Source organism: Scatophagus argus, chromosome 7 (genome assembly GCF_020382885.2).
Source record: "Scatophagus argus isolate fScaArg1 chromosome 7, fScaArg1.pri, whole genome shotgun sequence".
In the NCBI taxonomy this organism is placed as follows: Eukaryota; Metazoa; Chordata; class Actinopteri; family Scatophagidae; genus Scatophagus; species Scatophagus argus.
Window position 1 is genome coordinate 17,153,752 of NC_058499.1, and position 21,604 is coordinate 17,175,355.

Here is a 21,604-nt window from a genome sequence, read left to right on the forward strand (position 1 = left end):
ACTCAGTCTCCCGCAGCCGAGCTCCACATGCCGCGAGCTGCATGCAGCTGTCTGGCAGGCGGTACACCAGTGACAGTGCGACGCACGCGCACGAGCAGCGGCGGGAGGCGCGCCGCCTCTCACCGACCCGAAGTTTAACATATGTTCAGTGTTGGAGTTGCAGGGACTGTCCTAAGACGGTAAGCAGTTAAATTTACGCTTTCCCCTACCAGCAAATACCATACTTTAAACAATAAAGTGGCTCCACTTCGCCCTCCTCATGTTGCATGCGTTTTTTAAGGTGCGGTTTTGCTAGCTGAAAATCTCTCCATCTAACTAACTTGATATGAGTTTTATTGGTTGAGCGGTTGTTCTAACTACAGACAGTAATGTAACGCTGACGCCAGCCTGTCGTAGCTTCATATGTTCGTGTTATTTAGGTATTTAGCAAACACTTAACGAGTGTTTAAATAGTTGTATTTAAAATAGCCGGATGAGGAAACCCTCTAACAAAAATTGTCATCATGTGCCCTCTGTTGGTTAAACGCTAGACGTACGGGTGACACTGGGAAGGCGCATGTCTCATCTACGCTATATAGACAAAAGTATTCGGACGACTTCTCTTTTATTGGATTCAGGTGTGGCATGGCGCTGTTTGTGGCAGCAGTTTGGAAAGGCTCATTTTCAGCATGCCTGTGCCCCAGTGCACAAAGCAAGGTCCATAAAGACATGGTTGGATGGGACTGATGTGGGATAGCTTGACTGCCCCGCACAGACTCCTGATCTTAGCCCCATTGAATACCATTGGGATGAATTGGAACAGAGATTGTGAGCCAGGCCTTTTCATAGACATTGGTGCCTGACCTCACAAAGGCTTTACTGCATGAACGGGCAAAACTTCAGACAGAAACAATCCAGAATCTTGTGGAAAGCCTTCCCAGAAGAGTGGAACGTGCTATAACAGCAAATCTGTCTGTGTTTTTAGAGTGTATTGTCATTAAAGTCCCTGTTAGTGTAATGGTCAGGTGTCTCAATACTTTAGTCTGCATAGTGTATCTAAAAGCAAGGTTTACTTCACACATGTTGTGGCCTTAATGTGGATACAGACCAAATAGTTATTTTTATTCCTGAGATAGCTCATTTGAGTTGTGGTTCTAACTTAGTTACCTTTTGCTCCAGCCCTCTTTGGGAGCCCCATGGAAGAAGTATGCTGTATTTAACAAGCAAAGACATAAAAAGAGAAAAAGTCAGAAAACTAAATATCATTTTGTTGTAACAGAATATCAGCTCTGTATGTTGTATTATGTTAATCATTTTGTGAACCTTTATATTTAACTCTGGACCCATTTGGGGGTCCTAACCCCCAGGGTAGGTAACCATGCACACATGTTCAATAATAAGACATCTCTTATACTACAGCATTAGAGATCGTGGTAACAATGGTAAGGTTACAGACATTTAGGTGAGGGGTAAAAACAAAAAAGGGTCATCTTCAGCACCAGATACACACTGCACGAACAGGAGGAATGTTAAGGATCCTTGCCATGCTCTTATATGTTCAGTTTTTTGTTTTTTGTTTTTTCCAATTTTCCAATCCATTATTTTCTGATGTCTCAAATGACAACTTCAGAATCCTTCAAATGAAACAGGCTGTAAAAACAATTTAAAACAGGTGGATTTACAACTTAAGTCCCTTAAGTGCCTCAGTAAGAGTGAAGCAGCATGGAAAACAGCAGGACCTTGTCCAAGTGGAATACAGCAATCATTTATACCCATTTTCCTGCCATGACATGTCAAAATGTCTGCTGTGTACATGTATCCCAACTACAAAAATGTATTATCACACTCAGTAGCACTTGGTTTATTTAACAGTGCTCTCACTGTCAAACAAAATGTTTAAAAGATTGCTGTTACAACCCAGTGGAATCTTTTTAACTTAAACAGGACAGTGCATAGGTGGATGTCCAAAGATGCAGAGTTCTCAACTGAATTCAAGTCAGGCTGTTTTTAGGGCATAGCACAGAAGAGAAACCACCACAACAGCTATTTTGTTATCTTGTTCTTTAGAGCAATTGTTGTTAATGACAGACCTCACAATACAATGTAATTTAATACAAAAGTCATTTGAGACAGTGCATATGCCTGAGGATTGGCCCGTGATGATTTGCAGCAGTGTGCAACAGCACCTTCCTGTGGCTGAATGTGCACGTAATCTCATGTTGCTTTTTTTCTCCGATTTTGAACCGATTTGGCTTAAGCACATCCTTCTTAAGCTAACAGTGGATTTAGTAGCCACAGAGGAAATTAGAGTGTCTGTAGGACATTGGAGAAAAAGTTGAAATAGTGCGAATATCAGGATATGGACAAAATATTAACTGTGCAACCTGGTATGATTTTATTTTCTGCAAAGCTTCCATTCTGGAGTGCAGGGTTCACAACTATGACAATATATATGCTGTTAACCCATCCCAGATATTGCCATTTCTGACAGTTTATGTCATAGTAACAGTCTCTATAATCTCTGTGACTGTATTATGTCATTCCAGGGAATGTTGCAAATGAAAGAGCAAGACTGGATTGGTAAGATTGGATGGAATATCTTGATTCCCATTCCGTTATTTTATCCATTAAAGATAAATTATGCAGAAATAAACAATGTATTGACTCATACAAATGTAATCAATGTCAGTCATCACTTGTGACCCTTGAGAAGTCTGTGGTGGGGCCTGCATCTGTTCTGTCCCTGTATTTACTTATCGCCTTAGTACTTTGAGTGTTCGGGACATTTCCGGTATATATATGTTTATATATAGATGTCGTGCATCGTGCTGGTACACGGAGTACTGAGTACTGAGTACAGCGTGTCTGTGATGCCATTTCCAGCATCACCACTTTACAGATGTTACCTTCTGTCCTCATGCGACCCTTTTCAGTCCACCTCAGAGGGGCGCTGTTTTTATCTCCACGACGTTTTCCGTAAAAGGGGGCAGGCTTTTGTGTACAGGTCCCATTCATGCAGTGTGTATAGAAGTGTTCGCCGACAGCCTAGCCGTGTCACATCCTCCTCAGATCACAAAGCTCTCCTCTCTCAGGCTGATTGGAAAGGTGAGTCACAGTTCTGCTTTTTTTCACAGCGTGTCACAGTGTAGTCTTCACTCTGTCTCTGCGGTTTTAATAGTAGGAGTGCAAATATGGCTGCAGGGGTTTTGAAAAAAAAAAAAACAAACAAAAAAAAACCCTCAACAAGCTAAACAAAATCTCCTGTAAACTCTGGTTATTTCTGTGCAGTTAACGTTAACGTCAGTCTGTTGCATTTCCTTGTCCTCGTATATCTGTGCCGTGTTTACATGACGTAGTGGATTTTGTTTCGCATTGACTCAGCCGGGCGGCTTTGGGTGGCCCGTTGCAGAAGAAAAAGAAATGAAGTTTACAGGCAAATAATGACTTTAAATTAGAAAATTAACCTTAAGGAAAACGGCCTGTCGACTCACCGCCATACTGCATTTCACAGTACGATGTGAAAATATCTGCTGAAGAGGTCACTACTGAATATGTGCTCTAAATATTCGACCTGTTTACTTTTCTGCACTGCGATTAGATCTTGAACGATTCTGGTTGGCACTCGTGCGTTGCTCGTAACAGGAATGTAACCTACACAAAGTCCAAGTAAAGGTCATTCATTGACAGTCACTTGGTAGTTTATCACAATACATTTACAGCTCTATTACTAAGCAGTAATACTAAATAGTATGATCGTACCTGGCGGTGGCTTATGATGTGAGAGAAATTTAGACATGTAGTTATGTGTGTAAATGTCACCTGCCAGTGAAGGTCAGTAAAAGCCGGTTTGTCACGGTGTCCTTTATTGTAGGAGCATCATAAAATTAGAGACAACACGGTTAGTGTTTATTTACACGCAGCATAAAACACTGATTATTTTGATTTGAGAATACAGAACAGAATATAGTTGATCTGCTGTGGGGGTGCACTCAGTGACCCATTTTCTTACAGACCACGTGGGCAGGATATTTGATATAATACTGAATAACATGTAACCTGCATATGCCGAGCATATTTTGTGGGGAGACTTTGTGTCTGATGTTGAAGTGTTCAGTACTGACAAGCCTCGTGAGGTGCGTGATGTGAACCTTGCGGTCACAGTCATATTGCAAATACGTTAGGTTTATGAAGACTGGGGGGGTAGTTGACATGATCGATTAACGACAGAAACGGCATTGCTTCTGCTTTAAAATGTATAAAATAGACAGGCGCCGACTGTATGATTTATATACTTCCAAAACGAGCCATATGTTTCGGGTGCCTTCATGGCAACCGCAATGGAAAATGCCTGTCGGCATACGAGTATTCTTGAGTACTTTGTACCAGTTTTACCCGGTATCCAAGCGGCGTAGCGCTGCGACCTTTCCCCTAGTTTCTGCAGCACAGGGTGGATCATGTGATGTAGCAAAGTAGCTGGGGGAGGGGGCTGGCTGCTGAAATGCTGCTCTGTGGATGCTCCTGTTGATTGGAAGAAAAATGGACTGCGACGGAAAAAGTACTGCTTTTCAGACATCAAGTTGAGCTTTGCAGGAGAAACGTTGCTGAAGTCTTAGAGGAAAGCAAGCCAGTGTAGATAAAACACAGCAAAGCATTACCATGGTGAAATAACATAATTGCACTCAAACCAGGGTAATCAGCAGTCGTTTAAGGCGGTTACTTAATGTGTATGCTCACGTGGCAATTGTATTTCCGACAGCAATTGAAGGCAACTGGAGAGAGACGGCAGGTCTCTCTTAAAGCAACAACCAGAGTTTCATCATCCTGACAGACGTCTGAATTTCACACATAATACTGGTCTCCTGCATCACTGATGGTGACATAATTAACGTAATGTAAAATGAAGATGTGATTTCTGAGACTGATCAACCTTAGTACTATTATTAGTAACCAGATCATCAGTTCTCATTGGTTCGTCCTTTGTCAGCCTCTTCTCCTTTTATCTCCCTTAAAACTTTTAAAAATGGTGATATTCAGAAATTACAGAATAACATTATTTGAACATGTGGTAACACACTTATTGTTTATTCATTTAAAATAAAAGAAACCTCTGGTTTAGAATAAAATAGTTTGCCTAGCGACAGTTCTCTTTTCCCTTAATGCCACACCTTCCAAACCAGTTACCTTCCAGGTGTATCTGCTTTGGTGTCAGCTTGCAGGAACCAGTTTAGTTCATATACTAACTACATTGAAAAGCGTGCTCATCGGGCTGACTCATAGAGCGCATTCCTTTACCATAAATGTGACACACAACAAAACAACTAAAATAGCCGCAGCCTTTAGGTCTGAGACAGAATCAAAAGTTAAGTTGCGAACGAGATGATACAGAAAATGTGGTCTTGAGACCAGATTTGGGTTACGATAACTAAGAAAAGGGAAACTATATAGTCCTGGAGACATGAAGAAGAGGGGAAGCTGCTCATCTAGCACATATGTGTCCATATTTTGAGCTCTATAATAATTTTGTTTAATATTTTTTTCTAAATGTGCATTTCAGTAAAAATTCAGTTTTTCATTTGGTTAGTGGTACGTTAGTGGCCATTTCCCTAGACAGAGCTTGAGCAGATTAAATCTTGGAAAGTGGGTAAGCTGGAGTGTCGTTGAGGAATAAGGGCTACTTATTTCAAGGAACTGTGACAGGAGCTGGTCAGTATGAAGTATTGTTCTCATATTTACCTGATAATCACTTTACAGCCTCATCAAAGCATCGAGATGTCGTGATTGTACATTATTGTTGTGAACTGGTGTTTGTGATGAATTTACTTGATGGTAATGTCAGCCATATTAACATTAAGTGAGAAAAGATTTTTGTAACAGGACTTAAGACGTGGCTAATTCTGCATCTTTCATTTGCGTTTTATGTTTAATATAAACTCTCTTGAAACTTCTGCTTCACTGACTTTATCGTCCTGCTCTTCTCTTACCACCAGTGACCCTATACAGTAGTAGCCACCATGGCAGAAGCGCACCAGGCGGTGGCCTTCCAATTCACCGTCACCCCTGATGGCATTGACCTGCAGCTGTGCCACGAAGCTCTACGCCAGATCTACCTCTCTGGCCTCCACTCCTGGAAGAAAAGGTTCATTCGCTTCAAGGTGAGAAGTGTTAGATACAAGTGGGAGGGCAAAGTCTGGAGGACTTTGTACAATATGAAGGGAAATCTTGATGAACTTTGACAGAGTTACTGTTCCTGTTTGTTGTATATTATGAGTATCACTCTGGAAGGTCACTCTCTCTCACACTGTCAACAGTGACAGTGGCCTTCCCGTCTGTTCTGGGTCCTAGCCTTTGGCCTAATTGTCTGTATACAAACAGTCAGACTGAGTCACTCAAACCCAAAGACCTGTCAGCATTTTCACACTTTGTTGATTTTGTGTCTGTTATTGATAATATCTCACAGATGTCAACAGGATCCAAAAACTGTTGCCTGAAATCAATGATTATTTACACTATATCCTCACAGATTCTTTACTCAACATGATTCTGATGACCTTTGTAACCCTGCATTTGTTTTATTATGCCACAGAATGGGGTGATGACTGGTGTGTACCCTGGCAGCCCTGCTGGGTTCATGGTAGTGGTTGTGTCCTACATGTCCTACAATAAATATCAACGGCTCGATCCCTCTCTGGGATTGATTGCCAAGCTGGGTCAACACGTACCCATCAGGTAAGGTCCCTGATATCATGAGTAGCTCTGCCAGCATTACACATTGTTAACTCATTTTGGGGTTTTTTTCCCATAAGCACACAGAGAAAACCAATACCACAGAAGAGTTGTATTCATATCTAGACATAACCATTGTGCTAATTTGTTCCTAATCAGTAAGGAAGGCCCTGACCAAATGCAGTGCTGATTGGTCATACTAGCCTTGAAAAGATAATTAACATGGAAGAAAAGATGAACTGTGATGTAAAACCAACATTTAAAAGTCTCCTATTGTGACAAAAGCATGGTGAGGGAGGTGGAATGCGTTTGACTTCATCTCTTCAAGCTTTTATAACATTTGCACAGTTCTGCGCATGTCTCAGGCATTTAACAGAATCAGAAAGGCCTGTTTCTACGTGCCTCCTTCAGTGGCAGCTCTACATGTAGTTATTCTCACAGATTGTAAAGTAGTTGATTTCATTTTTGCGTCATTCTGACACCATGTTTTCTTCCAACTGCCACTACACCTCATCGTCATGTTGGATAACAGTGTTTGTCATGTTTAGTGATATTGCACGAGCACTTCCTGTCCATGTAAAGCTTGTAATACCTCTCTTATCAACAATGAAAGGGGTTTTCCCTCAAGTCATGGACTTTGTTCATGGCAGTGTGGCTAAGGTTATCGAACATATTTCTGGCTATGCTGACTAATAGAGAGTTAGGATTTTATTGTTTGTACTTTGTGTGTGTTTTAGTTGTTGTGTTTTATGTTGTTGTTTTTTATCAGTTGTAATTTAATGTGACTTTATGGTCTTTGGACTGGGGGAATGTGCCAGCTGCTATACAATATTAATTGTGTTTGTTTCCCCTTATCTCTTTTTCTCTGTCCATAGTCGATATATGTCTACAGACAGCCAGAGGATAGTTGGAGGAGTTCTGGTGGGCACAGGCCTGTGGGTCACCATAATCATGATTATGAGGAATGTCCTAAAGTGTCTGTTGTCATGGCATGGCTGGATGTATGCACACCATGGCTCTGTGTCCTGGTCTACCCGTCTGTGGATGGTGAGACCATGAATGCACTCTTCTGTTCAGTTCACTTTAACAGCAGATTTATACAGGAATGTCCCATGTTGATGCATTATTATGCACTGGTTCACTTTCTTAGTTAAATCTGATCTAAGCTAATTGAGAATTGAGAATTAAGTATTATATATTAACCCTCAATATAATTTAAGTTCAACAAGTCCATGTGGAAAGTCCATAATGAGTCAAAGATGTGCGTTCTTTTTTTTTACTTACAAGACAAAATTCTTGTGTTAAGTGTATGCCGTACACTGAGTGCTGCTTTTGTTCTTTTAGTTTAATGAGTTTTCTCTTTTATCCCTGACCTGCAGGTTTCCTGGTGATACACAGTGTAACTTTAAATTTACTCTGTTCTTCCTGCTCTCCCTTATCTGCCCTCCTTCTCCAGATATTAGTGAAGGTGTTCTCTGGCAGGAAACCAATGCTGTACAGTTTCCAGAACTCGCTGCCACGGCTACCTGTTCCAGCTGTCAAGGACACCTGCAAAAGGGTAATTGCCACCTCTTAGGTCATTTCACTCAGACTCTGAAAGGACTTTTCAAATCGGATGGCCAACTGAATGAGCAGTGCAAACCGATAGGTTTCTGTTCATTTCCTAAGTCCATCTTTTTTTCCTTGTCTGTTTCCCAAAGCAGAGCTGCCTGACAAAGCTGTCTGTCATTATCTGTCAGGAGACCACAAATAGATAACTAGTTTTTCTGGCTTGTCTGCTCTCTCCTGGTTTAAAACTGATCATCCTCTATGTCACTCTGTTTAACTATGCATTTCCATGTCAATGTGTTGACAGTATTTGGAGTCTGTGCGCCCACTGATGGATGATGAGCAGTATGAACGGATGAAGGGCTTGACAAAAGACTTTGAGAAGAACCTGGGTCCCAGGCTGCAGTGGTACCTCAAACTCAAGTCCTGGTGGGCCTCCAACTATGTGAGTTGAATTTCACTCCCTATCTCTCTACACACTCTTGTGTCACCCTTTTGGCCTCTATCATGGGTTTTGAATCAGCTTTAAGGAGCCAAAAAAAGCAGTCACTTAAATATAGTGTCACCCTCTGTTTCTTTCTCCCCCTCCCTCTCTTTACGCTGGACAGGTTAGTGACTGGTGGGAGGAGTACATTTACCTTAGAGGTCGTGGGCCCATCATGGTCAACAGCAACTATTATGCCATGGTAAGACATCTCCACCTGACTAACTGCTGGCAAACAATGCCTCAGCCCTTTCTTTAAAGATTAAGCAATAAGCCCCTCCCTGTAGGTTACCATTGATTCTCTGGAGGTGTGTGTGTTTGCTGTTGTATTTTTTGAATGACAGCAGAGTTAATTCCCAAAACTTTCAATGCTTTTGTGTGCGGCAGACTATTATGTGAGTATAACTCTTTTGCAGCACTGTGACCTAAAACACAGCTGCAAAAGTGGACAGTACATCAAGGTGATTTGCTTTTTAATTATTTACTAGTAATGTGTAATCTTTTAATAATTTGTCACTAAAGCTGCAGAGTAACTTATGTCACCTTACTGGCACACCAACTGTGATCCGTTTGATATACAACATTGTAAGTGACATATAGTAACACGAACAGCACTGGTTGTACTGGTAGAGTAAAAAATTGCATAGTGAGAGTGAGGTTTATAGTGAAGCAGTCATTATTCTATAGCTGTTACATTGTCCAATCAGTATTTACTTCATAATGATATGTTAAAGCAAAAAACTTGACTGCAGGTATTGTAATTAATATTTTCCACATTACAGATTTATAATTTAATCTACCCATATCCTATCCACTATTAATCAGAAAGCTCATTTTTATGATCTACAATGCCCAGGGATAAAACTCTGACCCATTCATTAGTTTGCTACAGCCTAAGATATCGTCTGTGGGTGATTTTTGAAACCACTAAATTCCAGCACTACTCACAAATAGCTGAATGCAGGTGCTGACAAATCATACGCCAGTTGGCAAAGCATGTGCCAATGGTAAGTTTCAATTGTAATTCAGTGTTCAGTAAAATTTTTATCAGTTTTCTTTTCTATGAGAATTCACAAGGAGATCTCTCACCGACTATTGCTGGCTTTACACCACAGGCTTCAGGCCCAGTGAAAACAATGCAGTCTAGCTGGCTTATCCAGCGCCAACTGGATGTGTAAAATACAAAGACTGTGGATGAGAGGGTGTTGCTGGAAGCCCAAGTTTATGTTCTGCTTATTCAAACATTGTTTGAAAAATACACATTTGGAGAGGACTTTAATTGCTATCTGTATTCTTAATTCTTCTTATCACTTTGGGGGTGCCAAAAAGTCCTGTATGTTGGAAAAACCCTGATCTTGGTTGGCAAAACTACAGTCACTGTATTTATAATTTGTCTTTACTAAGAGGGCAGTTTGATTGCTGCAAATATTCATCTGATGTGTGACCTTGGACACAATGAACTCTACAGGATAACTGTCCACTGAGTGCCTACAATAGGGATTTAGACACAAATTCACAGCTCCCTCTTTATGTTTCTGCCTGAGTGACTGAGGCAGTAGGCTGGACTGCTACTCCAGTAGAGTATTGATGTTCACTGTCTGTTTTTGCAGCTTGAAAAAGTGAAGAAACACTGCTGTTCAAGGAGGAGGAATTGGTATGCGGTCTGTGGAACATTAGTGACTGCTTGAAATAGCAGGTCATCATGTATACATTCCTTGACCAAAACAGCATCTAAATCTATGGATGGATGAATGACACAGTGACATTGTGTTCGAGGTGTTCTTCTGTGTGCATGTAGGAGGCACGTCTTATGCCGCTGGTTTTTTTTTTTCAGGTCTGTGTGACACACTGGGTGAAATGCGTGTGACCATTGTTTTACTACTGTTAATCTCTTGTTTTTCCAGGATTTCCTATATGTGTTCCCCACCTCCATCCAGGCTGCAAGGGCAGGTAATGCCATCCATGCTATCATGCTCTACAGGAGAAAGCTGGACAGAGCCCAGATCAAACCAGTGAGTATAGACCTCCTCTGTCTCCACGTTTCATCCGACATGATATTGTTGAACTTTGGTTAATCTACAGTCGTTGTGCTAGCTGTGATATTAACTACATCAGTGCATGTTTGATCACATCATTCCTATGTAAATGTTTAACTTTTCCATTTGTGATGTATTTATTACATGCTGTTATCTCAGTGACTTTGTGCTTTAAGTTTACAATGAAAGCTGCTTATCTTTCACAACCCCTTGATGTGTTTGCTATCCACAATCTTACACTGATGATGTACGGTAGATACTTGATCTACCCACAGCACACTGTGTCTAACTCATGCACTGTGCTTTTTGCTTGTTTTGACGGAAGTACAGCTTTGGTTAGCAGCAAAGCAAGATCACAAGCATTTTCTGAAGGCTTAATGAATAAGGCTTAATCAGCACTGGTGATTTTATTGGCACACGCAATTGCCATCTTTTCCCACTCCTTTTCCTTTACCAACCTGCATGATGCTTAAAGGTGCAGTCATCAGTTCTCAAGAAATACTGATAATGGGACCCCTCTCTCCCAGTGTTCCTTCAGAAACTCTAACCCCACATTTCATGGATGTGGGCTCGCTGTCCAAAACATAAATAGAGCGTCTACCCAGCCTAAGTAAATACACAGGCGGAGGCATGTAATTTTGGGGGAAATAATGTGAGGTCTGCCTTGACAAGTAAAAAAAACTTTACACCAAGCTGGAAAGGTAATATCTCCATTCTGTGTCTGGTGGGAGAGAAGAAGAAGAGGAAGAGTAGCTGGTAGACACAGAGAAAGAGACTGGAGTGCATCTGGTTCCACTGTTGCTCACTGGCTCAAATTAGCATTGTGTGGCTTGGTCCAATTTTTAATTAAATTAACATGCAAACATTTGTTGCAGACGTTCATCTTTTATTAATTTGTTTATTTTTTAAGAAGGTCTTTGATAAATACAAATACAGATACCGCTGTTTTGGTTGCATAAAAAAATCATTTCATTATCATCATCATCATTTTACTCAGATTTTATGCATCTGATGGTACGTTATGGTACATTTCTTAATAGTTTTTCTAAAAGATCTAAAAAGAGTCACATTATATTGCATTGTTTTACCTTACCAAAATATATTGGAATATATTGAATTGAAACAATGGTATCGTGATATGTGTCATATCACTAGATTCTCACCAGTACACCGCCGGGTATTCATTGAATTAAAAAAATGTGTATAGGGTTAGAATCGCTGACTGCGCCTTTAAATGCAAATTCTTTTGCATTTGCACAATCCTGACTGATGTTTGACAACATGCTGCGTCAGCACTTGTTGATCTCTTGCAAAGACTGATGGTATGCATTTGTACAGTACAGACACAATTGCATGAGCTTGCTCTGTTAAACACTCACATACAGTTGTCTCTGTTTTACTGTTTTGTCCATTCACTGTGGCGGACGCTGCGTTAGATATACTTGCTGGCAAACAAGGTTCCTCTGTGTTCGGCTCAGTGGGAGCGGATGTTTAACACCACCCGCATCCCTGGTTTGGAGACAGGTAAGAGGAGGGCACATCTCCACTTTGCCCTCTGACCCCCTACCCTGTGACCCTAGCTGTTGCCATGGCAATAGCCATTGGAAACCCTGACTCCTAGACTCATTCTCAACAGCACAGCCCTGAAGCCGTCCTACCTCTCATTGGCATTTGTTAGTTTTATTTTAAGAATCTGTTTGTACATTGTCTGTACTATCTACATGTACTACTCTACTATATCTACTGTATCTACATCTGAATACAAATTGTACTGCAAATATCAGAGCTTTGCTGGTGACATTGAGATAGTAGGCCACTGGTTTCTGGACCCTGCTCATGTCTTCCTGAAGCCTTCTGAAGTCCCCTCTGCTCCTTCAGACTGCTTATCACACCAATCTTCATCGCTCCCTCTCCACTTCATCCATGCTCCTGTCCCTGTAGGTGTGTGTCTGCCGCTGCTCCTCTCTGGGGATTTTAGTCAATTAGTTTGCCATCTCTTTGTGTTTGACTCTCCCCTTTTGCGTTTCAGCTCATGCTTCAACACACTATTCCCATGTGCTCAGCCCAATACGAGTATATGTTCAACACCAGTCGTGTCCCAGGTGTAGAAACAGGTAGAGTCTATAGCAGTGCTGCCTCCTCCACACTCCTCTTACTGTACTTCTCCTCGGGACATTTGTCCGTTTGTTTGAATTGGAATTAATCGGAACTCCACTAATTAATAATAATAATGCATGTGTGCTAGTCTGTGCACAGATTTTGCAAATTTGCATGTAACTCAAATCTAATGTTTGAGTTTGAAAAGACAAAAATGTAACAGTATTAAGGTAAGACTGTGTGTGTATATATAAATATGTATATATATATATATACACATACACACACATATATATATATATATATATATATATACTTTAATGCACGATATAACACTTCTATAACAAAGGCAATGGATCGGTTCGTGATGAACCTTCAAAGCTATGTGACAAAATATAGGTCATATATGACAAAATGTCTGCATTCATGAGGCCCGACAGACTGCTTTTATCTCACTTCATGTGGAAGAAAGAAGTAACTTTAAATTAATTGAAGTGTGTGAGAACAGTAGCGACTCGTTCTTTTCTGAAAACGTACTACTTTTGAATTAAATTCAAGTGATACATTCATAGATTTTAATAAAATGCAAATATTATGACACACGATTCTCTGCTTCAGTTGCTTGTATAAGTAGTTTTTGTATACAGAACCTTACTGATCTTATTAACCAAAAGTGGAGCATCAGTGAAGAAATATCTTGTATTTTTTATTTACTTAAATCACACTTATAAACAGAATGTATTTCTTGGTGTAATGGTGTAATTTACAAAACCAGTTCTTTCAAATAATGGGTTTTCAGTGGTCAGTTCCCGTATTTGAAGATTTTGGAGGTGCCCACACTGAAAGAGGAAACACTGTAGTCTAAATATTAACTGGATGTGAGGTTGTTCTTTGGGTTGTTACTAGCATCCTCTTTTCTTTTGTCTTGTCTGTGACAGGGGTCGTGCTTGTTTGAACATTAACATTAAGCATCACCAAAACAACATACATTTGAATTGATTTCTCTTTTTTCTTGTGCAGTGGTGTTCAAACAAACATTGCCTCAATTCATTGTATTCCAAACCACTGCCCTGTCCCAAAATTACTTTCCCTTTTCATCTCACTTCCTACACTTCCCATTTCAAGCTGCTTTAGTTTTTGAACTGGATCATCCCTCCTGTTATCATAGTGTTGCTTTGAATTTGGTTGCTTTTTTGCCCTTTAGTTGAATATAACTTCATAAGAACAAGGATGTTCATAAAAGTAAAAAAGCCAGCCATGGATGTTGTGGACATCACGTTATTTTACCACTGGGGCCAAGAACTGGTTATGTTTCCAGGAATTAAATGCTGTGGCATCCACACTAAATTCAAGCTGCTGCCTTCTTGTTTACTTTTTTGTGAAGCTTAAAATTATTTATAATTTCATTTTTTAGCTACAGAGATCCATGTACAAACATAAATCTGCTGTCACCAGAACGTTCTCCAATTGTCTTCTTTCTATTCTTTTTCCTCTCCTTGCCATTGGTTCTTTCCTCCCAGACATCCTTCAGCACATGAACGAGAGCAAACACATAGCTGTGTACCATAAGGGTCGCTTTTTCAAGGTGTGGATGTTTTATGACGGTCGGCTGCTGTTGCCACGGGAGATAGAGCAGCAGATGGAGAGGATCTTGGCAGACAAGTCGGACCCCTTACCAGGAGAGGAGAAACTAGCAGCTCTCACTGCAGGGGACAGGTGGGTGGTATTACAGAGCAAGCTGCAGCCAGTATCAATGGGGACACACAATTAACATTATGTAGTGTAGCACGACAGGAAGTAGAGAGGTACTGAAAATGAACATTTGTTGGAATTATGTGTCCAAGTTTGATTTGGTGAGGTAATAATTTGCCTTCAACAAAAAATGTTATGCAGTGCTGCTATACTGAATACATACAGCAAGGGATGAAGGTTAATACATCTGACAATATAAATATTTTGTTCTTAAAATAAAGATATACAACATTTTTCATAATCATCCCTTAAATCTGATATTACAGACCTGTACCCAGATTAGGAACTGAGCAACATTTTGCAGTTGAAAAATAAACTTACTGGTCAACGGGCATCATGGCAACAAATGACATCAAACATCTGCGGCATATCTGTACCATCATTTCTTGATTCTTACCAGCAGACTTTCAACATTGATGTATATGTTAAGCTGAATTTGGCCAATAATATCAGTGCAGATGATGATTTAGTCAGGCACTTTAACTGCTTGTTAGAGCATGAGTGTTTTGAGGTTAGGGAAAGGCGTGGCAGTGACCACAGAAATGCAAGAAATTGTTTGTCCCTCCTACACATTTCACTGTGGAGAAATCTCTGTATACACTCATTGCAGATGACTCCTGCAATGCAGTGCCTCAGATCTGCCTTTATTTGACATTCCACAGGACCCCGTGGGCCAAGGCTCGTGACACCTACTTCAGCCGTGGTAAGAACAAGCAATCTTTGGACGCCATTGAGAAGGCAGCCTTTGTTGTAACCCTGGATGACACCGAGCAGCGCCATGATGCTAACAACCCAGTCAAGTCTCTGGACAGTTATGCCAAGTCACTGCTCCATGGAAAATGCTACGACAGGTGGGACACATAAAGTTGATGTATTATGTTTGTGATGATTATAGAGTTTGGTGTTCATATATAAATAAACTGACGGTGTTTATTCTTTGTTTTCATTCAGGTGGTTTGATAAATCCTTTAACCTGATAGTTTTTAAGAATGGCACCATGGGACTGAACGCAGAGCATTCCTGGGCAGATGCTCCTATCGTTGGCCATCTTTGGGAGGTAGGTTTTATCATGGGACCAGGTTCTAGTTTTGAAAGTAATACCTCTGTTTATGTTTGGGTAATATCAAAAAATTGACTTCTTTTTCTTTAAATAAATGTAACTAACTGAGCAATCACATCTATTACAATGGAATCAAAAAGAGTTTTTTATATTTTGATTGGCACAGTTGTCCGTTAAAGCTATTGAGACAAAAATGTGAAATAAGCCAATTTATTGTTCTTAATGTAATTTAGTTGGTCATGTTAAAACTTGACTCTGTGTTGCAGCATGTACTTTCCATGGATCCTGTTAAGCTGGGCTATACTGAGGAGGGTCACTGCCGAGGGGAGCCCCACCCCAACCTGCCAGGTCCTCAGAGGCTGCAGTGGGACATCCCTGCTGAGGTAGGGGCAGGTTGTGCTTAAAAGCAACTAGCTCAATGTGTTGTCCAACCATAGCTGTCCTGAATGGCCACACTCAGAAAGTGAAAATCAACTAAATCAGTAGTTTGTTGTTTTGCTTTTTTGTTTAATAAGACCATATTACAAACTGCCAGATGGTAAAAGAGGCAAAAACAGCTTTCAGCTTGGTTCTCTGTCAAACTTTTCATAAACAACTGTAGCCCTAAAGTCCATTTAAGCTAGTCAGTTCTGCTCTTAATGGTCCGATCAGTACTGACTTTGCTGTAGTCATGTCAGTTTTAAATAGTTCCTACATGAAACTGCTCACAACAAGGTCTGTGGATTATCTTGAGTCACCATGTTGGGATTTCTGATTAAAGAAATTGCTGTTGAGTTTTTACATTTTTTATTAATGTATCTTTGGGCAAATGGCACTGCAGGTAAGAATATGTATTTTTTATATTGGGGTGTACTATCCCTTTAAGACTGCTAAGACATCTCATACACTGTGGGATGATAGATGACATTTTATATTTAGACAGTGACTTCCCTCTGCTGGTAGCTTGTGCTAAGTACACAAGTGTTTTATGACTTAAAACCAAAGATGTAGAAGAGGGGCTATTGGTTACTGAATATTTGAAATTTCAAATATAACAGTACAATGACTGGTTAGTTGGTCTGAGAAGTACTCATTCCACTAATTAAGCATTTTATTAAACTGAGCTTTTTCAATAAGAGTATTGTTTTGTAAATATGTTCTTCTGCTCAGTCTAACATATGATTTTGTCACTTCCTCTAGTGCCAGGAGGTCATCCAGAGCTCCCTGACGGTCGCCAGGACTCTGGCTGATGATGTGGACTCTCACATTTTCCCCTTCAGTGACTTTGGCAAGGGTCTGATTAAGAAGTGCCGCACCAGTCCAGATGCCTTCATCCAGATCGCCCTCCAGCTGGCCCATTACAGGGTAGGTACATAAATCTCACTGGTATCACAACAAAGTTTTAATACTTAACAACACTGTTATGCACTTACTTATTTCTCATTTAGTAGCCTTTGTATGCTATATGACTGATACAGTTACACTCGTCGTGTTCCAGCAGAGGGCAGTCACAGCTTGCCAAACAACATATCACTGAAGATCGATGATGAATGATTTCATCAAGTCATTGTTCAGCTTTACTTTGAGGCTGTATTTTCCTGTTTGTTATCAGTTTATTTGACAATACAAAACACAGAGAAGCACAAACAACCACTTGCTCTTTTTCATTTTGACCTCTACTGTCTCTCACCAGGACAAAGGGAAGTTCTGCCTAACATACGAGGCCTCCATGACACGTTTGTTCCGTGAGGGCCGAACAGAAACTGTGCGCTCCTGCACCATGGAGTCCTGTGCCTTTGTTCGTTCCATGATCAGAGATGAGACAGTAAGGCTAAGCAGCAGCAAAGCACCAAACCTCTAATGAAGTTCTTCAGTTGTTTTTCATGTCTCAATTTTATCTCTTTCCTGTCCTTTCAGAGAGAAGAGCGCCTCAAGTTGCTCAAACTGGCAGCAGAGAAGCACCAAAACATGTACCGCCTGGCAATGACAGGACAGGGCATCGACCGTCACCTTTTCTGTCTTTACGTGGTTTCCAAATATCTAGGAGAAGACTCACCCTTCCTCAAGGAGGTATGAGGTGTTGTTGTAAGGTCGCTTCTCTTAAAGTAAATCCCCCAAAGTATTGTTTCCATGTGAATCAGTCATGACCAGTGACTGTACTTTTATTGATTTACAACAATACAAGCACAGTGGCTGTTCACTTCCACATACAATGTGGAAGGCTTGACAGTTGTCAGTTGGTAAATCTTTGACAGTTTTGCACTTGTTAACCATGGCTCTCAGGTATAGGCTAAAATGCCATTAAACAAATAAATTTCTCAGATTTAGTTGTAAATATTGTTTAACACGTGACATGATTTAATTAAATCGAGCTCATCACATGTCACACATGTCACATCTTGCCTCCTTCCTAACTTTCCACTCAGTATCTAAAAATTAAACCTACATCAGGCACCATAAATATGTTAAATGGGCTGAGAAAGCAGCTTGAGTTTGCTTTGACCGTGGAACTGAATGTATGCTACCTCTGTGTAGGTCCTGTCTGAGCCTTGGAGGCTGTCCACCAGTCAGACCCCTCTGCAGCAGGTTGAGTTGTTCGATCTGGTCAGACATCCTGAGTATGTGTCCTCTGGAGGTGGATTTGGTCCAGTAAGTTATCAGCCAGTTTTGACAGCGATATTCAAAGATAGAGTGAAGACGGTCGTGCAGTGTTTCTGCAATTGAGTGTGTGTGTGTTTTGGAATATTAGTTATGTGCCTGACAGAAATCACTTCTTGCAAATATAGTGTGAAAATCCAACTTTTTCACTTTTTCACTTTCCTCTTGTCCCCTAAGGTTGCTGATGATGGTTATGGTGTCTCCTACATCATTGTTGGTGAGAACCTCATCAACTTCCACATCTCAAGCAAACACTCAAGCCCAGAAACTGTAAGTTGACTTTTCTTTTATTTCAATAAACTTTTTGTACAGACAAATTAGATTCTTTCATGTCCATTACTTGACATGACCATTTGACCTTTTTTTTTTTTTTTTTATTATTCCAGGACTCCCACCGTTTTGGCTCCAACATCAGGCAGGCCATGCTGGACATGCTGGATCTCTTCCAGCTCAGGAAGAATGCCAAGTGATCATCCTCTCCATAGGTGGAATAAACATGAAAAGTTGTGTGTAGAAAAATATATATTGTTCTTGAAGCTTGTACAGAATGAAATGATGGATATGGGGCTCTTTTTTAAGTTAATTCACGTTGCAGAAATAAGGATAATTGATAGGTATTTGGAAACATTATTGTCAATATGTGTGCAAGGCGTTTTATGTGTACTGTATGTATAGGCAAGGTGAGATTCAGTTGGTATTGGGCACAGGGAGTGCACAGATCAAGGTTTTTATTTACGGGACTGGTCGCACGGTGCCTTAGTGACCCATCAATATAAAAAGGGCAAAAAGGGAGGGGCGAATTAGAGCCACTATAGTCTAAGATCAAGTCTGTATTACCACAGTTGAGAGACATTTCATCTGAAGGACTGTTCCACAGCATCATCCAATATTTGTATCATGTTTTAAGTTAAGAGGTGGTGCAATATTTTGACCATTTTTGTCCCAATGTTGGAAATGATTTTAATTCTAAATGTTTTTAAATTTTTTTTTCTCATAAATTGCAGAACCTGAGTCATGTGTCATTAGCCAAAGCAGCAGACCTGATGTTAAATATCATATCAACAATGCATGCATGTTGTGTGGTGACCATTAATTTCACATGGCTCAGTAATTAAACTCCCGCTGAGTCTGATTCTCTAGGCTGAGCAGTTGCGTCCAATAATCTTGTAACTACGGGAGCCTGCAGGAGGAAAACAGATGATCTGTAATTACAAGATAAATATTCAGCTTTGGAAAGTGACCTCGTATCAGTGTGATGCTGCATACAACACAGGAGATGGGGAGCTGTGCCTCTGTCTATTCAATGGATCTTTATTGCCTTTCGGACTCAAGTGTACAGCCAATGTGTGTGTTTATTTTAGCTGCCATGATTTCATGATGTAACGACAAAGGCAGGTCATGTTTGTGTGGGTGTGTTTGTCGTTTTCATACTCAGGTTTTACTAAGCTGGTATTTTGAGGGTGCTGGCTGCAGTACTGGAAGATCAGTGCTTATGTTGGCATGTACATCTGCAACAGTAGAAGAAATTGAGATGCAGTACAATGTCATGTGACCCTCCTGATGAGCTGGTGGGTAGCACACCGACAACATAAATTTTGCTGTGGGAGTGAGCGATTGGTGTGTGTCTGGGGTGAAGCTCACTTGTACAGCTTGTTGGACTGGCAGCGTTAGACTGAAGAATTTTCTTTAAGTTTCTCTTTCTTAAAAAAGAGCAAGCTAACTGTACTTTATTGTGCACTCCATGACTGGCCATTTCATTCTAACTAACCAATTCCTAACTACAAAGTAGCGTTTTGTCAGCTCAAGATGAATTGTAAACGTTTATGAACAAAGTGTCAAGTTGTTAGTTCCAGCATAGTGATGTTGCAATTGTCAAGGTGAAGTTTAGAATTGTTTAATAGGTTGTTGCCAGTAATGCATAGGAAGTGCAGAGATAGAGGGGCTGTCATGTGTCGTGTGCATTTCTGTTATTATGTATATGTTGTCTGGTCATCATATTATTTATTTTTTCCACATATTCACCTCTGTATTCACAAAACAAACATGCACATTTACCCCTTGAAGGTGCAGAATTATGCTCACTAAGTTAAACCTTTGCTGAATTAAGACATGAAAACAGACAAAATTTTTCCTTTTTTATCACAGACTTTGCCAGTACGTTGTAGTTGTATGACTTTTTATCTCAGTAGACCTCATGTTTACACTGCTGCATGGTGTTTGAAGATGAAGCTGTACATCTTTGTCTTGAATTTAAAGATGTATAAAAAAATAAAATAAAATACACACAGCTGATATACCAAAACGAGTTTCAACAATAAAGTGAATGTCGGACAGCTGTATCACTGAGTATGTCATCTCTTTCTCACAACTTGTTCTTCTTATCAGTGAAAATAATTTCATAAAAGCACTGTATTCACTACTACTAATGCCACAGGTGTTGTTAACACAAAGACAAATTTTCGATAAATATCTAAAGAAAAGTTAATTAATAGATTTGTCTGTTGATGGAAAACTAGTTTTAATAGTATCTGCACAGTTTTTAGTTTGTTTTTTAAACGGAACAAGCAATTTGAAGGTATTCCCTTGGGTTACTGGAAAACGTGATCAATATTTGAAAACAGTGGTTACATTAATCAGGAATGAAGATATAAAATAGTCTACAACCACACTGTGCTAAAGTCAGCATGCTAACACGCTCACAGTGACATTATTTAACGGAATGTAATGTTGAGGTTATGTTCACACCTTAACCTGCTATTATAACATATTCCACAAAGTTAAATGTATCTGATAATAATAATTTGACCAAATAGTGCTGGTCAGATTGAAATTTTGACCTGATGATGGCACTATAGCAAATGTTAAGGGATCACAAAAATATTCTTGTGTGTACCAGATGTCACAGCAATGTGTGGTGGCACAAGAGGGAAAGTCAGGGGAACAATGAATATCTGTACAAAATGTCATAGCATTACGTCTAATAATTGTTGAGATATTAGTGGTATTATATGACCCACGTCCTCTGACCATTTGTAAACCTCCTGAAACTGGTCTGGTGTGTAAAAGAGATCTTCATCAGGTGGTGTTTACTAAATCAAAGGGGAGCTATAGCCTGTCATCTGGCCACGAGCCAGTTTCGTCTTTGAGGGTATTAGTCCCTCCACTGAGGCTGCTTGGGGTATATTCACCTTTTAACCTGAATTAAACAGAAGATGTTTAAAGTCATTGTGAGGTGACAGATTCCCAAGGAGGTCATAGGCAGAGAGTGATAACGTGACCATTTCTCTC

At 40.2% G+C, this 21,604-nt stretch overlaps 1 protein-coding gene across 3 annotated transcripts; it reads left to right on the forward strand.

Moving 5' to 3' along the window:
- Positions 1-40: 40 nt before the first annotated feature.
- cpt1ab (carnitine palmitoyltransferase 1Ab (liver)) lies at positions 41-20,655 on the forward strand. 3 transcript variants are annotated; one of them, XM_046394404.1, is made up of 19 exons: positions 41-179; positions 5,967-6,131; positions 6,563-6,705; positions 7,578-7,749; positions 8,159-8,260; positions 8,558-8,695; positions 8,859-8,936; positions 10,639-10,746; positions 12,207-12,294; positions 14,388-14,583; positions 15,282-15,470; positions 15,571-15,676; positions 15,946-16,062; positions 16,859-17,023; positions 17,352-17,483; positions 17,576-17,728; positions 18,194-18,307; positions 18,494-18,586; positions 18,703-20,655. In XM_046394404.1, the coding sequence occupies exons 2-19, from the start codon at positions 5,991-5,993 to the stop codon at positions 18,784-18,786; spliced, it is 2,319 nt and encodes a 772-aa protein (XP_046250360.1). In that variant the 5' UTR covers positions 41-179; positions 5,967-5,990; the 3' UTR covers positions 18,787-20,655. The 3 variants fall into 3 exon arrangements, with proteins under 3 accessions (XP_046250360.1, XP_046250359.1, XP_046250361.1); XM_046394403.1 differs by lacking the exon at positions 41-179 and adding an exon at positions 2,934-3,084; XM_046394405.1 differs by lacking the exons at positions 41-179; positions 12,207-12,294 and adding exons at positions 2,934-3,084; positions 12,800-12,884.
- Positions 20,656-21,604: the final 949 nt, after the last annotated feature.

Coding starts and splice junctions, on each gene's coding strand:
- cpt1ab (XM_046394404.1), top strand. CDS start 5,991: ATGGCAGAAGCGCACCAGGCGGTGGCCTTCCAATTCACCGTCACCCCT. Junction 17,024..17,351: donor TCCAGCTGGCCCATTACAGG/GTAGGTACATAA, acceptor GTCTCTCACCAG/GACAAAGGGAAGTTCTGCCT. Junction 17,729..18,193: donor ACTCACCCTTCCTCAAGGAG/GTATGAGGTGTT, acceptor ACCTCTGTGTAG/GTCCTGTCTGAGCCTTGGAG.